The sequence below is a fragment of the Bos mutus genome, chromosome 24, assembly GCF_027580195.1.
Source record: "Bos mutus isolate GX-2022 chromosome 24, NWIPB_WYAK_1.1, whole genome shotgun sequence".
Lineage (NCBI taxonomy): Eukaryota > Metazoa > Chordata > Mammalia > Artiodactyla > Bovidae > Bos > Bos mutus.
The window spans coordinates 43,637,129-43,655,172 of record NC_091640.1 but is presented as its reverse complement, the minus strand read 5'-3'; the positions used below and the strand labels follow the sequence as shown (position 1 = coordinate 43,655,172).

The 18,044-nt window shown below is 45.4% G+C and overlaps 1 protein-coding gene across 4 annotated transcripts in view; it reads right to left on the bottom strand.

Moving 5' to 3' along the window:
• Nucleotides 1-10,196: 10,196 nt before the first annotated feature.
• Nucleotides 10,197-18,044, bottom strand: part of RNMT (RNA guanine-7 methyltransferase) — a 31,774-nt gene continuing 23,926 nt past the window's right edge. For all 4 annotated transcript variants that reach the window (XM_070361756.1, XM_005892357.2, XM_014477174.2 and 1 more), the window contains exon 11: nt 10,197-17,168. In XM_070361756.1, coding sequence (XP_070217857.1) covers nt 17,131-17,168 — 38 coding nt within the window. In that variant the 3' untranslated portion in view covers nt 10,197-17,130. The remainder of the gene's footprint in view (nt 17,169-18,044) is intronic.

The following is an 18,044-nucleotide window of genomic DNA, read 5'->3' as shown; positions in this document are numbered from 1 at the left end:
CGCTCCTCTTCTGAGCAGCAGATCACTGTAAAACAGGTTTTAATTCGTGATCCAGAGGGGTTAACAGTCTATAGAAGTACATGCATGTGGAGAGCAACCTCACCATGAGCAACGTGCCCTGTGTGCCTGCGTCCTGGATCCCGGATCCTGGAATAGCATCCCTCTAATGTGAGGTCCCCTCTGCCCTTCTCTCCTCCTTCCACAGCCCTCCTAGCAGAGTCATCAGACACCTTAGCATGCACAAGACACTTTGAGTCTCGTTCTTGTCATCTTGGTGCCCATGCTTACTCTCAAAAGTGCCACAGCTCACAACTTGCAGAACCTCTCCAGTCTCCTGGTTCCACACACACGGTGACTGCCCCACATTTCCTGAGTGGACTCTGAGTCCAGAAGGACCTGCAGGTCTCAAGAGAGTCAGACAGGTAACTCCTGTTCATCCTTAAGCCCCGAGGATTCTTCCCTACAGTTGTCACTAAGGTTGTAACCAAGGTGATCAATTAACTTGAATATAATCACAAATAAAAGTTACCGTCTTCAGTTCATAAGTTTAGGTTTCATACACACACTAAAATTGAAGCCCTGAATTAAAATCTCCCTAACTTCTGTGTTTGAAAGTCCATGGAGTCAGATTAACAGACAGTTGTATAAGTTCCACAGAAACGAAGTACAAAGAAATGAGGCATTTAGATTTACCAAGAACTAGAGCAAGATACTTTCCTCCTCTGTTGCCCGATTCCTCTCCCGTGATTTATATTCAAAACTCTCTTTGCCCTCAAACTCAGAGCATATCTAGGGAGAGAGTCACAATTTCTGTCATCACCTCCATTGTCAAGAGTCACTATGTGTTATTTGTCTAGTTTGGTTTCAGGGATAACAGCCACCACACTGACGTTTGAGTCCCCAGCCAGCTCTTTTCCACACACAGGTAAGGCACGGTTTGCATCCATTCAAGCCAACTTGAAGCGAATAGAAAGCGCAGCTATTTACCCGTTTCCCTTGTCTCCCTGGCACGGCTCCTCTTGCACAGCAGCCGTGAGGCTGCACTCGGGACCAGGGCTCGGCCTGGGCACCAGGGGGAAGTGCCATCCCCGCAGGATGAGGTCTGGGTGGCAGAGGCACTGCAGCCTCCCTGCGGCTCATCCTTTATGCAGCTTCGCAGGACCGCCTCCTGCTCGCCGCCGCCCCTTCTGTCCCTGCTCTCCAGTCACGGCCTGAGGTACCACCTAGTGGTCAGAGCAGGGCCCTTCCTCTCCTGGCCGACACCTGCACCTTCTGTTTGTGGAAAATCCTTCCCCCAAAGTGTGTTCAAATGTATTCTCCAGCAGGTTGTTCTTTTTGACTCTGCTTGTCTCTTCCTCTTTGAACTATGGAAATACTATGGGATCCTGTGACAGCCTAGGACACAAGTCACTGGTCCCCTGATGGCTGTTCTCTGGAACTGACCGTGGCGACCCTCAGCTGTGAGCCTGATCCACCCCTTGTGGGACCAAGATTAGCCCTCCTGCGAGGACTCTGACAGGTCAGGTCCAAGACAACAAATGTAATTTTGTTGTTGTTCAGTCACCAAGTTGTGTCTGACTCTTCACGACCCCATGGACTGCAGCACACCAGGCTTCCCTATTCCTCACCATATCCTGCTGCTGCTGCTGCTGCTGCTGCTGCTGCTGCTGCTGCTAAGTCACTTCAGTCGTGTCCAACTCTGTGCGACCCCATAGACGGCAGCCCACCAGGCTCCCCCGTCCCTGGGATTCTCCAGGCAAGAACACTGGAGTGGGTTGCCATTTCCTTCTCCAGTGCACGAAAGTGTAAAGTGTAAATGAAGTCGCTCAGTCGTGTCCGACTCTTCGAGACCCATGGACTGCAGCCTACCAGGCTCCTCCGTCCATGAGATTTCCCAGGCAAGAGTACTGGAGTGGGGTGCCATTGCCTTCTCCATATCCTGAAGTTTGCCCAAGTTCATGTCCATTGCATTAGTGACGCCATCCAACCATCTCATCCTCTTTGATACTCAAGTAAAAAGGGAAAAGTGACTTTCCTTTTGCCAAACATCCTGGACTTGGGCAAGAACTTCTGGATCTCCAATTTCTCTGGGACTTAGAACACTGACCTGCAGTCCTGCTGGACCAGGCCTGGTAGAAATACCCGGGGCTGCTTTGCTGTCAGAGATATGACCAGACGGCCTTTCCAACCAAGTCGTTGGAACCAACACACTGGTGTCCTGCGGCTGTGCCAAGGGTTGCAGGATGGAATGGTAAGAGTGGAGCCGTGTACACACAAAGGGACGATTGACAGAAAATGGATGATTCAAGCCTCCCTTACTTGTTTCTCATGCTCCATCGCTTGGGCTCTACAGAAGATTTTGGCTTCCCAGTAAAGTGGTAAAAGTGGAGACTTCTGTTAAAGATCATTAACCATCCAGATGACACAGCACAGCTGCCATAGATGCAGCCCTCCCAGCTTGCGTGCTGGTGACTTTGTGTGTGCTGTACATGAATTGGCTTCCCCCATGTCTCAGGGGGTAAAGAATCTGCCGGCAATGCAGGAGACACAGGAGATGTGGGTTTGATCCCTGGGTTGGGAAGATGCCCTGGAGAAGGAAATGACAACCCACTCCAGTATTCTTGGCTAGAAAATCCCATGGACAGAGGAGCCTGGAGGGCTACAGTCCATGGGGTCACAATGTGTCAGACACAACTGAGCGAATAACACATATACATGAGTTACCTTCATCATAACAGGAGCTTTAGGAAGTGGGTCCTCCCATCACCCCATTTCACAAAGCAGCAAACCCAAGGTCCCAGTGCTGGAAAGAAGCACAGTTGGGGCTCAAATTGACGGCACAAAAATGCCACCAGAGGGGCCCTTGTAGTCATGGGGCTCACTCCACACCAGCCCCGGTGGTCACTGGTTTCCTACTGTTTTGGTACTGCTAAATTTGGTGTGCAGCATTCTTGTTTTGTTCTGTCTTTATCAGGTTTCGGTATTCAGGTTACCCTGGCTTGGTTAAGTAAACTGGGGACAGATTTCAATTATTTCCTATTCTGAGCCAGTTTGAATGAGGTGGGATTTATCATTTTCTTGCAGGAGAGAGATCCCATCAATGCCAACAGGGCTGAGAGAATGTAGACTAAGCTCTTGCCTCCTGGCTCCTCCCTCATAACAGCATACACACCACACACAGGGCACCCCGAGAGCACCAACTGCACTGGGGGGCCCCTCCTCTGTGAAGCATCCTGTGTCCTTCTGTTTTATTGCCCAAGCAGGGACAGTGCGACAACCATCGATTCAAAGGCACAGGGGAGACACTTGGGCAGTCCATGAGGCCCAAGGGTGGGACCTGCTGGATGCCCTGCAGCACAGCTGGTTCCCAGATGCCGACTTGGGGGGTTTACTCCACAGGGTCCATCAGGAAGCACCTGGGCTCAGAACCTGGGGGGATGGGAGGGGAGCGGTGGGGCAGCTGGGCTACAGAGCGGGCCCACAGCTCAGTCAACCCTACTCAGAGCTCTGAGAGGTGAGTGAGACAGCCTCTCTGCTCTGCCTGGAGGGGTCACCAGAAGCCTTCCCCAGCCCTGGAGAGGTGTGAGGTCTGGCAGGCACAACGGAGGGAATGACACGGCACAGGCTGTTGACCACCCCTGCAGCTGGGTGGCATGGCCTCCCTTGAAGGGGTCTGGGCAGCACGCGTCCATGTTCATGGCTCACAGCATCAGTCTGCTTCCCCAGCTTTACTGAAATATTATTGTCACATGACTTATGTAAACTTAAAGCATACAAGGTGATGATTTGATACATGTAGATATTGCAAAATGATGACCATAGTAAAGTATTAACATATCCATCAAGTTGTTTAATTACCTTTTGATAACACTGAAGATCTTACTCTCTTAACAACTTTCAAGTATACAGTACAGTGTTGTTAACGACAGTCACCAGAACTTATTCTTCTTACATCTAGAGGTTTGTACTCTGATCAGCATCCCTATTTCCCCCACCCCCTTCTCTTGGAAACCACCAACTGATGCTACTTCTATGACTTTGGCTTTGTTAGCGTCCCCTTATCAGTGAGATCATGTAGCATTTTTCTTTCTCTGACTTATTTTATTTAGTATAATACCCTCCAAGTCCATCCATGTTGTCACAAAAGGCAAAATCTCATTATTACGGCTGAATATTATTCCGCTGTGTGAGGAATATTTTTCTTTCTCCATTTATCTGTCAATGAACACAGGTTGTTTCCATGTCTTTGCTATTGTGGGTGATGCTGCACTGAACATGGGGGTGCAGATGTCTCTATGTGACACTGATTTCATCTCTTTTGGATAAATATCCAGGAGCTGTTGTTCAATTGCTAAGTTGTGTCTGATTCTTTATGACTGCATGGACTGCAGCATGTCAGGCTTCCTGTTCTTCATTGTCTCTAAGTTTGCTCAGATTCCTGTCCATCCATCTAATGATGCCATCCAACCATCTCATCCTCTGTTGCCCCCTTCTCCTCATGCCTTCAATCTTTCCCAGCATGAGGGTCTTTTCCAATGAGTTGGCTCTTGGCATCAGGTGGCCAAAGTATTGGAGCTTCAGCTTCAGCAACAGTCCTTCCAGTGAATATTCAGGGTTGATTTCCTTTAGGATTGACTGATTTGATATCCTTGCAGTCCAATGGACTGTCAGGAGGCTTCTCCAGCACCACAGTTTGAAAGCTGGATTGTATGGTAGCTCTATTTTTTAATATTTTGAGGAATCTCCATTGTTTTCCCCAGTGGCTACATCAATTTATATTCCCACCAAGCGTGAACAAAGGGTTCCTTTTCTCCACACTCTTGCCAGCATTTATCTCCTGTCTTTTTGATGACAGTCATCCTAACAGGTGTGAAGGGATAGCTCATTGCGGGTTTGATTTTCAGCAAACTCTTCTACATGCCATCTCTGTGCTGAGGCTCCCTAGACGCCATTGTGAGTCCAACCACAGAGGCAAAGCTTACCTGGGTGAGACACAGGAGAGAGCATCATGTATTCACAGAAGTTGGGTTACAGATTTTTTTTTTAACTCCAAGGTGTGTAAAACATTTTCATATATCAACTCATCTGACCCTCCCAGCAGCCCTGGGAAACAGTTTCTGTGTCACCTTCTCTGCAGATGTGGACTCGGAGGCTCTGAAAAGCTGAGTGGATTTTCTGGCACTGCTGGGCTGAGAAATGATGCCACCAGCTGTTAAGCCCAGATCTTGCTCCAAAGTCCAGGTTTATAAATACACACAAGCCCTGTACACTAGGTATGAGCACTAGACAGTGGAGTTCTAGTAAAGTAAGTAAAAAAGTAAAGTAAAAAGTAGCTCAGTCGTGTCCAACTCTTTGTGACCCCGTGGACCGTAGCCTACCAGGCTCCTCCGTCCATGGGATTCTCCAAGCAAGGATACTGGAGTGGGTTGCCATTTCTTCTCCTAAGGAAGCAAGCACCAAATCTCCTATGAACATTTGTTGAGAGCCTACAATGCCTGTGACTGGTCCACAGGTCTAGAATCTCAACAAATCCTCCAGCAACATGTGAAGTAAAAATCTTTAGCACTGTCTTCCATACAAGAAAACCGAGGCTCAAAGGAGACTGTGACACAGCTATTGATGAAAGCAGGACCTGAATCCAGGCTTTTCACCACATCTGTGCTTCATACAGAGTCTGGTGTCTTCTTGTGACTCAGTCACATGCCGCAGGTAGAAACTCGGGTGGGACAGGACTGAAGAGGCCATGGGAGAGCAGCAGGGAGAACATGAAGCCAAGGGGCGGAGGAAGGCACTGAGGGCAGGGGGCAGGGCCCAGCCATGGGGCCAGAGGGGGGCCCTTGGTTGGGGTGCTAGCTGCTACTTGAGGGGTGATTCCCAGCCCCAGGGCCAGCATGGGGGAGGGAGGGCCAGTCACGACATGTCCTGTGGTTGGCTGGAAGTTTTGGGCCTCGTTCTAAGAGCAGAAGGAAGGCCTACAGGGTTTCAAGCAGCAGATGGAAGCAGCCGCAGTGAGGAGTGAAACAGGATCAGGAGGGGAGAGAGCTGAGTCGACAGCAGTGAATCATGGTGAGACGTTTAGATCCCTGGGTGGAATTTATCACCCAGGATCCTGCGATCTAGTTAATTCATGCTCAGACCATGCTCCCCTGAATATCAAGCCTCAAAACCAAGGCAGCCCTGAGCCAACAGCTTACAGAGCCCAGACACTTAAAATGCCACACCCACCCCTGTGTGTCCACAGGCAAGAAAGGGACAGCTTGGGGTTCAGGGATTCAACGTGGGGCTGGGCGGGGGGGGGGCGGCGGTAATTTTATTTGTCAAGTTTGTTTGGGCTGCCAGGAGAGGGTCTGTGGGTTCTCACATTCAGTGCGTGAGTCAAGGTTCTGTTAGTTCTTGGGAAGCTTATTTTTCAAATCCTATGCACTTTTCCTTTGAAAAGGACTCAGTAATCATCCTTTGATTCAGTATAAAGCTAAGAATCTTAGCAGAAATCTCAAGTAGACAGTCCTTTCCTTCTAGAAGTGTATAAAGCCTAATAAGCAGGTTGAACTCACTGTGTTCCTGTCAGAGGGCGTTAGTTACATCTCTCCAAGATTCTCGGCCTGGCACTTGGATGATTGTTGGGACATTAGCCACAAGCTCTAGGAGGAGGTATCTGCAGGTTTTCAGTCTTGCCTTCCTGTTCATGTAGTTGCCTCACCAGCTTTGTTCAGGAAGGGCTTCTTCACTGCCTGCTACTTCAGGCTTCACAATAGGACTGCTGTTTCATAAAACGAAATTTGGGGTTCCCTCTACCCCACATTCCTTCTTTTTCTCCTCCTGTGGCCACTGAACTCTTATTCATTCGTTTAGATCCAGGCATAGTATTGAAGTAGGAGGGCATGGCAACCCACTCCAGTACTGTTCCTGGAGAATTCCATTGACAGAGGAGCCTGGTAGGCTACAGTCCATAGGGTCACACAGTCAGACATTACTGAAGTGACTAAGCAGCAGCTACCCCAAATTCCTCCCTTCTCTCCTCCTGTGGCCACTGAACTCCTATCCATCCTTTTAGATCCAGGCCAGCACCTCTTGCTGGGAACCTCTGGGACCAGGTGCTGTGCCCTCTGACCTGTGTGACATCTGTCTGACACCTTCCTGGTTGACTGTGAACTGCCTGGTGCAGGTCTCCCCTCTAGGCCGTGAGTACTTCAGAATCCTGCTCAATCACTAAGAAATGCATTCTTTAAATGTTTCATAGTAATCTCTGCCATTGTGTAAGTTCCTTCTCAGAAAAGTCATTTCAGAAAATGAGGTCTGACATCAGCTGCCAAATAACAAAAAATTCTCCTGTTTATAATCTGGATGCTGAAGACACTATGCTGACATTTCTTCCTTATCCCCTTTCTAAACCTGAAAAAATTTAGTTTAGGATGTAGGGAGGGAAATGAAAAAATTTTATATATAAACAAACAGTCCTTAGAAATAGGATATGATGAGGTCACAGGGTAGGGAGTCTAATCAAGTGGAGGAGTTGAAGACTTATCATTCAAGGAACTTAGGATCTACAACAGCATTTCTAAAGAGCGGTCTATGAACCATCAGCATCAGATTTACTGTGGAGCTTCTTATGGACAGGTTGCAGGCACCTCAATCAGAACTTCTGGGAGGATTTTGTGGTTTTAATTAGCTTCTAGCTTTGCTGCTGCTGCTGCTAAGTCGCTTCAGTCGTGTCTGACTCTGTGTGACCCCAGAGACGGCAGCCCACCAGGCTCCCCCGTCCCTGGGATTCTATAGGCAAGAATACTGGAGTGGGTTGCCACTTCCTTCTCCAATGTATGAAAGTGAAAAGTGAAAGTGAAGTCGCTCAGTCGTGTCCGACCCTCAGGGACCCCATGGACTGCAGCCTTCCAGGCTCCTCCATCCATGGGATTTTCCAGACAAGAGTACTGGAGTGGGGTGCCATTGCCTTCTCCAGCTTCTAGCCTTAGGCTCAGTCAAATTTGGGGATAACTGCATTGAATGCATGTTATTTGCCAGGCACACAATGTGTGTGTCCTTATGTGTAATATCTATAAGACAGGTGTTACCCCATTTTACAGGTGTGGAAGCTGAGGTTCAGTATTATCCACTCATAGGCCAAGGTCACACAAATAGGAGGTGGTGGCACTAGAGTTCTCGAAGTCTAACTCCAAAACTACTTATGGAAGAAACTCGGTTCTAATAAAGAAAAGGTAAATGGGATGAATTGAGATCTTCCTTTTCTCCTTCAAATGTTTTATGCTATTCTGAACAGTTTGTTTTCAAAGAATTTTGTGTTTCTAAGAAACAGCAGCAGCGACCTCTGTGTATGAATAGCTTCTAATTCATGTGAATGGGATTTAAAATGACAGCCCTTCTCCACTGAAATGAAGTGACTGAGCCTTTAGTGGAGTAAATGACCTTGAGATAAACAATTAAACAAGGAAGCATCTTGACATGAATTTCTATTTTCAGAAAATAGAGATGAAGTGGAAGAAAGAAGAAAAGCGTAATATTTAGCAAACGTCCCCTCACATTAAAATCTCTGCATCCTCGGAGTGGAGTATCCGTCTCATGGGTGATCTATAAAAATACAGACATCTATGTCTTATCCTCTATTTCAAGATCTGCCCTTTCTCGGCAAATGGGAGTCCTGCCCACAGCCTGGTGCTGGGTTGTAGGAGGGGCCCAGGGCTGAGGAAGCCCCACCACGTCCCCTGGGAGTGTGAATCAGGCCCAGTGGGATTCTTCTGTGTTGCACACTGCAGACCCTGGGCCCCACAGGAGGCACCATTGCAGGGTGGAGGCTGCAGGAGTCTGGGCTGGAGGCTGGGGAGACAAGGGGTTAGGGTTAGGGCTTTCCTGGTAGCTCAGATGGTAAAGAATCTGCCTACAATGCAGATCTGGGTTTGGTCCCTGGGTCAGGAAGATCCCCTGGAGAAGAAAATGGCAACCCACTCCAGTATTCATGCCTGGAGAATCCCATGGACAGAGGAGTGGGCTGGGTACAGTTCATGGGGTCACTAAAAGTTGGTTACAACTGAAGTGACTTAATACAAGCATGCTAGGGGAGGTGCCCTTGAGGCAACTCAGGGGCTAGCCAACTCCTCTGAGCACCAGGGTCAGCCTGGAAATGTGGCGCCAATGCTTAGTTGCAGCTCATGAGCTCAGAAGCTGTGGCTCATGGGCTAAGTTGCTCGGTGGCATGTGGAATCTTCCTGGCCCGTGTACCCTGCATCAGCAGGCAGATTCTTATCCACTGTGCCACCAGGAAACTCCTATCCTGTTATTAAGACCATTATAAAGATATAAACTGATCAGTGAAACAGAAGAGTCCAAAAACAAACACACATATATGATCACCTATTACATAACAAAGGTGGAAAACTGGTGTCATAAGGATGGTTTTTCTCAATCAATGATGCCGGGTCAGCCAGAAATCTGAGAGAAAATTTATACCCTAAATCCTAATTTACACTATTAGCAAAAATCAACTCAGTAAGATTTCTGATTTAAAAGTGAAAGGTAAAACAAAAAAGACTAGATGAAAACACAGGACACCCTCACGATCTTGGAGTAGACAAAGATTTCTTAAACAAAAAATGCCAACTATAAAGAATATCAGTAAATTGTATATTAAAACTCAGAGCTTTTCACTTGGAATATACAGGCTCTGTGACGGGGTTAATGGCGACCTCCAGGGCTCACTTTCCAAGGGGTATCTCCCAGGACTGCTTCTGCCAGTGGCACTGTCCCCATGTTGAGCCATTGATGATTCACACCCCTACATGAGACCCTCCAACACGGGCAGATCCATTCAGCCCCTGCCAGCTGCTGTATCAGGAGGTGGACACGTGCGAATCACATTGATGGGCCCTTGTGCACTTGGACTGCTGGTTACTTTGGTCAGGGGGAGGCACCAGCAGAAGTGGAAGCAGCATCCACAGGTGAGATCAAGGAATGTCATGGGGACTGTGAAGCTGGCCTGAGTGTACACTCCATGCAAGCAGTGATGTCTACCTTAATCTGTGCTGCATCTCCAGCCCCTTGCCCGTAACCTGGATAGTGAATGAATATACATAAAACAGACTTAAAAAATGAACAATTATGAAATGGATGAATAAAATGAAATACTACATGAGCTCTGAAAGTGGTGTTCAATATAAAGGCATATATCACAATTCAAAAACAAAAAAGAAGAGCTTTTTGCCAAATATATTCTCACAATATATTCAACAAATGACTTGTATCCAGAATATACAAAAAAGACAGTCCACCCAATAGAAAAATGGGCAAAACTTGAACAGACATTTCACAAGAGGACAAAGGCCAACAAGCATATGAAAAGTGCCCAGTCTCATTGAGTGTGCGGTTTGCATGATAGTCGCTCAGTTGTGTCCAATTCTTTGTGACTCCATGGACTGTAGCTTGCCAAGCTCCTCTGTCCATAAAGTTTTCCAGCCAAGAATATTGAAGTGGGTTGCCATTTCCTTCACCAGAGGATCTTCCCAACCCAGGGATCAAACACGGGTCTCCTGTATTGCAGGCAGATTCTTCACCATCTGAGCCACCAGGGAAGCTTATTAAAACAGACATTTTTAAGTATAAAGACAGGTCAACTTAAGAAAGTATCAGCAGATACATGCTTGACTTTATCTTATGATCTACAGACAATACATTAGAATATGTAATGAAACCATACACAATCTCATTAAGAAGCATTAAAGTGAAACCTAAAGCCAGTGACACACCGCTATGTGCCTGCCAGAAAAAAATGAAAAGACTGACACTACTGAGTGTTGGGGAAAAAGTGGGACAAGTGGAACTTAGAAAACCCACGGGGCAAGTCCAACAAAGCTGAGCACAGTGTCTGCACAGTGACCCCGCAATTCCACTCCGAGGCAAAGAGTACCCATGCCCCAAAGTTCACAGACTAGAACACCTGAAGCAATACTATTAACACGTTAATGACCAGAGACTTATTAATACGTCTTTTGTTACCCAAACGTTATTGACCCAGAACTTATCAGTAAGTTTTTAAGACAGTGATACAATTAACATCACCGTGCAACGTTTCAGGGCTCAAAATTGATCAGGGGTTCATCATACAACTTATGATTGTCGTTATCATTCACATTTTGCTCCATCAGTTTTTTGTTTCAACCTTGTACTATAAATGCAAGTTTATTACCTGGAAAATTTTCAAAAATGACATGTGGCTAAATTTTCAGTGAAGAATTTTTTGGTGAATTTTATGCAGATACTTTGCTTGATTATTCAAGAGACATATATACTGGTGTCTCAGAAGATAACAGTTCTTCAGAATATAGTTCTGACTTACATGATGTGATCATTATACCAACAAAAAGACAAAAAACTTTAGTGATTGACTCTGATACAGAAAGTGGGGAGAAAAAAAAAAAAAAAACTCACCATACTGGAGAAGGCTTTACAGGTATGTCAGGCTTAAATATTGAATGTAATAACCCATAAAGTGTTAGTCAAATAACAGAATTAATTTTTGGCCAGCCACAGGCATTATTAGTTTCTGCAAAAATCCCCCAGTCAATAATGAGTTAATAGTATTTCCAAACTGGGAATGAACCAAACATCCATTAGATAAATAACATGTGGTTTATTCATGTGACGGAATACTATACAGTCATGAAAACCAACCATGTACAAATACATGCAACAGAAATCTACATAGTGTTGAGCAAATAAGCCAATACAAAGGAAAATATATTGTTTGATTCTATTCATAAAATGTCCCCAAACAGACAAAACTGTCCCATGCTCTTGGAAGTCCAGACAGTGGTTACCCATGGGAGGCAGCAACTAAAAGGGAGAAAGGAACTTCCACGGTGCTGGGAACATTGTTTGATATAGGTGCTGACTGTATGCATGTTTTCCATTTGTGGCTTGCCAGGCCAGCCTGGGAGAGTATTGCTGAGTGCCCCATACCTGTTTAGTAGTGCAATGAGAAGCAAAAAACAAAGGAGAAAAGGAAAGATATAAGTATCTGAATGCAGAGTTTCAAAGAATATCAAGAAGAGATAAGAAAGCCTTCCTCAGCAATCAATGCAAATAAATAGAGGAAAACAACAGAATGGGAGAGACTAGAGATCTCTTCAACAAAATTAGAGATACCAAGGGAACATTTCATGCAAAGATGGGCACAATAACGGACAGAAATGGTATGGACCTAACAGAAGCAGAAGATATTAAGAAGAGGTGGCAAGAATACACAGAAGAACTGTACAAAAAAGATCTTCACAACCAAGATAATCACGATGGTATGATCACTCACCTAGAGCAAGACATCCTGGAATGTGAAGTCAAGTGGGCCTTAGAAAGCATCACTACGAACAAAGCTAGTGGAGGTGGAATTCCAGTTGAGCTATTTCAAATCCTGAAAGATGATGCTGTGAATGTGCTGCACTCAATATGCTAGCAAATCTGGAAAACTCAGCAGTGGCCACAGGACTGCAAAAGGTCAGTTTTCATTCCAATCCCAAAGAAAGGCAATACCAAAGAATGCTCAAACTACCGCACAATTGCACTCATCTCACACACTAGTAATGCTCAAAATTCTCCAAGCCAGGCTTCAGCAATATGTGAACCGTCAACTTCCAGAATTCAAGCTGGATTTAGAAAGGCAGAGGAACCAGAGATCAAATTGCCAACATCTGCTGGATCATGGAAAAAGCAAGAGAGTTCCAGAAAAACATCTATTTCTGCTTTATTGACTATGCCAAAGCCTTTGACTGTGTGGATCACAATAAACTGTGGAAAATTCTGAAAGAGATTGGTACTCCTAAATACCTAAATGCAGAAACCTAAATGCAGGTCAGGAAGCAACAGTTAGAACTGGACATGGAACAACAGACTGGTTCCAAATAGGAAAAGGAGTACGTCAAGGCTGTATATTGTCACCCTGCTTATTTAACTTTTAGGCAGAGTACATCATGAGAAACGCTGGGCTGGAAGAAGCACAAGCTGGAATCAAGATTGCCAGGAGAGATATCAATAATCTCAGATATGCAGATGACACCACCCTTATGGCAGAAAGTGAAGAGGAACTAAAAAGCCTCTTGATGAAAGTGAAAGAGGAGAGTGAAAAAGTTGGCTTAAAGCTCAACATTCAGAAAACTAAGATCATGGCATCTGGTCCCATCGCTTCATGAGAAATAGATGGGGAAACAGTGGAAATAGTGGCTGACTTTATTTTGGAGGGCTCCAAAATCACTGCAGATGGTGAGTGCAGCCATGAAATTAAGAGACACTTATGTCTTGGAAGGAACATTATGACCAACCTAGATAGCATATTCAAAAGCAGAGACATTACTTTGCCAACAAAGGTCTGTCTAGTCAAGGCTATGGTTTTTCCAGTGGTCACGTATGGATGTGAGGGTTGGACTGTGAAGAAAGCTGAGCACCGAAGAATTGATGCTTTTGAACTGTGGTGTTGGAGAAGATTCTTGAGAGTCTCTTGGACTGCAAGGAGATCCAACCAGTCCATTCTGAAGGAGATCAGTCCTGGGATTTCTTTGGAAGGAATGATGCTAAAGCTGAAACTCCAGTACTCTGGCCACCTCATGCGAAGAGTTGACTCATTGGAAAAGACTCTGATGCTGGAGGGATTGGGGGCAAGAGAAGGGGATGACAGAGGATGAGATGGCTGGATGGCATCACTGACTGGATGGACGTGAGTCTGAGTGAACTCCGGGAGTTGGTGATGGACAGGGAGGCCTGGCGTGCTGCGATTCATGGGGTCGCAAAGAGTCGGACACGACTGAGTGACTGAACTGAACTGAGAAGTAGGCATACATGCCCAGGCTAAAGGGAACAGAGAAGGATGTGAGGTGAAGAGCTGGCTGTTAACCAACTCTAGTCCCGTGTATATCTGCTGAAATAAGTCTATCACTAAATAAATGAGTGTAGCAGCCACTGTATCAACTACCTTCAAAGAATCAGGAATAATGTTGCCAGAGGGCGGCAAACAAAGAAGCTTCCTATCAGATGTGCAGCATTTGATGTCGACCAGGGAGGTAGTGATTATACACCCATGCTTCCTGTTTGACTAAAGGGACAGTAGGTATCACAGGCATTATGGTATAACTGTGATTACAGGGCCACGTTCCCCGGGTCTGGCCTCAGGCAGAGGTAGACAACACAAAGTCAGTTCATAAAAGTCATGCTCAGTAGCTTGAATATTTACACTGGCAGTTCTTCCCCGTACAAAGATTTGCACAGGAAGCCAAATTCTCATTAGAAGGATACTTGAAGACTTACCAAACAACACAATGACAATGAGCTAAGACAGGCTGAATCAGTTCCCAAAAGAGCTAAAGGGAGTGCAGAGCTGGACAGCCAACAACGCTTCTGCGGTCTCTCCTGTGCTGACCCGTATCACACCCTGCCTCCAAGCCCATCTCACTTGTACCTCTTTGCTCTGATGCTCTAGAAATACCATTAACATGAACGTAGACAGCAATCATACTTCTCAGAATTCCAAGTTTGGGGAGGGGTGAGTAGGAAACCCTGCACTGATAATCTAGCTCTCAAGAGTCATCACAGCCTCTAATCAATTCTTCTCTCCCTGGACGCACATTTCTCTGGGGAATTACACTGGAGTGGAGGCCTGGTGGCCTCAGGGCATGGTTGCCACCTGGTAGGCTGCTGCAGCCGCAGGTCAGGACACTCCCCTTTTGGTGCAGTGGGAAATGGCCAGTTTCTCCCCCTTCACACTGGCCATGTGGTGCCCTTGCTTTACTAGATTCCAGGCCCAAAGAATTCCATTTGATTGCTCTTAGTTACACACAACCAGCCAGGTTCCCAGTCCATTCTTCCCAACTTCTTTCCACAGAGGCTGTATCTGATCCTCATTTCTACTTCTTTTCACAGAGGCTGTATCTGATCCTCATTTCTACTTCCATTCTCAGAGGACAAACCTAATAGCAGGTCTGAAAGTACCCTTCAGTCACTCCCATGAGCGCCTGACATCACTGGACTGATAATGAAAAGCCCCCTCTCCTAACAGTTTCCTCATGTCTTGGATGGAAAATCACCAAATATTTAGACTGCAAATGTGTGTAGGAAGTCCCATCAGCTTTTACCCTGGTGATGGGAGTTCTTCTTCAGTCACTGCCCACCACTAGCTGCAGCAGGAGATGTCAGGGAGGAAGAGCAGGGAAGGCAATGTCATAAACGCACAAAGTGCAATGGCCAGGTTGCCACACCTTCCGGGGAGGCTCCGAGCACCTCCGAGCACACACCAGCTCGCTCAGACTCTAGAGCCCACCCAGCTCTCTCTGCTCCTTTTTATCCTTCTTTTCCACTTGGCTTTGCCACCACAAATTATTCCACCCAAATTTTCCATGGAATGGAGAGAGCAGGAGGCAGCTAAAAATATGTCTTATTACTTGCTTGGAATACACTGAGATCACTACATGAGGACAATGATAACAGAGAAGCTTTTCATTCTATACCAAACTATCACAGTACTTTCTGGCACTTTCCCCCAGAACTGACGTAATACTAAAGAGCTCACAAGCCCACCTCCCAGCACCGTCACCAAACCTCAGCTGGCCAATGGCAGCCACCAGTCAGAAGTGCTGTTATTTATTTCCTCCAATAACTTACGGTGGACCACCACATTTTTGTAAACTGGTAACAGCTGGAGATGGACAGATTGTGGAAAGAACAGAAATGAGGTAACCTGTGTTACCTAATAGCTGAAATGTCTGCTATTCTAACACGATGAACAATCAACACATGTAAACAAACTAAGAGACAACAGTTTTTTAACAAGTACTCTGGATAATCACAGAAGGAAATGTCTTTTAAAACCATGCATGAAAGAAATGATTTTTAAAAGAGTATGTATAAATTCTCTGCTTTGCTTTTTAAATTTTTTGCTATATATCAAAACTGGTAAGTTTTCTAAGTGGTGATAAATCAAGGACAACAGTTCACTTTGGTGTCAGTTTCGCAAGAGTCATGCAAGAAGCCAGGGCTGACAACTCTTAAGGGTTCTGAAATGGCAAACGCAAACTTCAAGTGGGGATGAGACACCAGATCCTATTGTGCCAAGCATAATGCTATGATGGAGGAACACGTACTGGTTCTTTCTGGGCCAAAGAGGGGAACGGATCAACAGCACACCGCGCCGTGGCCCAGACCTCCATCAGAAGGATCCCTCAAGCCTCTCTGTCAGCTCCCTTCACAGCCACACACTGCCCACTGGCCCAGCCCCACGCCTCCATCCCAGTAGATCCTTGCCCCTGCCCCCCATCCCCCACCTTATATAAATCTGAGGGAAATGTCCAAACAGGTTCACATGGGAGATGGCCACTAAATCTTGAGAAAAATACCCACAGCATTTTGGTTCAGTAAAGAAATGAATTACATCCTTGATAACTAGAAACATTAACTGCTATCATCAGGAACTCCTATGAGAAAGACCCCCAAATGCAAAACAATTTTATGCTGGAATCTGAAATGTTTTGTCCAGTTCTAGAACTCAATCATGTTAGCAAATGAACTAGTTGCTATCTAAAATGAAATTTAATAACTGGCTAGAATGCTAAGTTAAAAGTTAATTAACTTTTATCACCATGTAAATTTTAGTTTTAAACTTATATTGAACACTGACATTCAGTTGTACAGAGAGCAATTATTTTAACCCTGAAAAACACCTAACAAAACTTCGGAAATGAGCACACATCCCTGTGAATTAGTACACTCCCACCAATTCTACAACTGCAATACGTTTAATACTGTAAATAAACACTGGACGAAGCAGAGCACTGGTGAAAGAACTCAGGCTTTAACACGTCATTTCATAATTTTTATGAGCTACCAGAGTGGAGGCAAATGGAATTCTTAGAACATTACTTAAAAATAGATTTTTAAAGACAAAGGTCCCATCTCATTCTTATATACACACACAAAGTTCATCTGTCACAGACAGCAAAAGTTCCATTTATACACTGACGTTTCCAGCAGCATCCAGCCCGCTGAGAATAGTTACATTTAACAAGGGCGTCAGATCTCAGGAAGGTGGACCGTTCAAATCTGTATAAGACAGAACACAGTTGCTCTGGTGCCACTGCACGTGTGACGTGCTCACTGCTGCTTCTCAAATGCAAAAACCAAGTAAATACCTAAAAAGAAAACAAATAAAATTAGAGGTTGGTTTCTTATATCCTCAGGGCAACAGTCTTGGTCTTATTCATAATTTGGTGAAAATTCTCAAGCAGCTTTTGAAAGAAAAGTTCCATTATTTATTTCTAAGAGTTCTTCAATAATTGTGAGTCATACTTAGGTAGATATGGGATCGTATCTATTTACTTGAAAACAAATATCCACCTACTGTAATACTCTGACATCATAGCCATGGAGCAATCCAACTCAACAGCTCTAAAATCTCTACTGACAGGTTGAGGGGAAAAAAGCATAGAAGCAAAGAAAATGAAAACTGGAAACTTTATGATTTAATTATTTTAACTGGAATAACTACACTACTGTGAGTGCAGGGTACTCTTAAGTTTGCTACTTGTGGGTGGGTGAACCCTAAAAAAACTGTAAAGGAATACAACGTGCATGTTGAAGTTCATCCAATTATCCAGCTGTAATGCTAAGGGCATGATAAGAAAAGTGGGCCAAGGCTACCTGAGGACTCACAACCCCAGCAGAGACACACCCAGCCTCAAAGGCATGCTCCCTGAAACTGGGCCTCCTGCTCCACGTGTGTTCACTCAAACATCCAAATGCACCCGCAGCTCCTCATCCTGAATCACTGAGGTGCAAACGTATCTTCTTTTGAGATATTGACAGACGTTATAGTTATGAAAACAACAGAGATGACAAAGTCTCGATATCACAAGCATGTTCAGGATGTTCACTAGGACATTCAAGCAGCAAGTCAAGATAAGAAGCCATGTGACAAGGAAGCCTTGCCCCTTGGGTCAACTGTGGGACAGGGGACAGACGAAGGATGGTAGATCATGTAAGGGCCTCCCAATCCTCCAGCTCTCTGT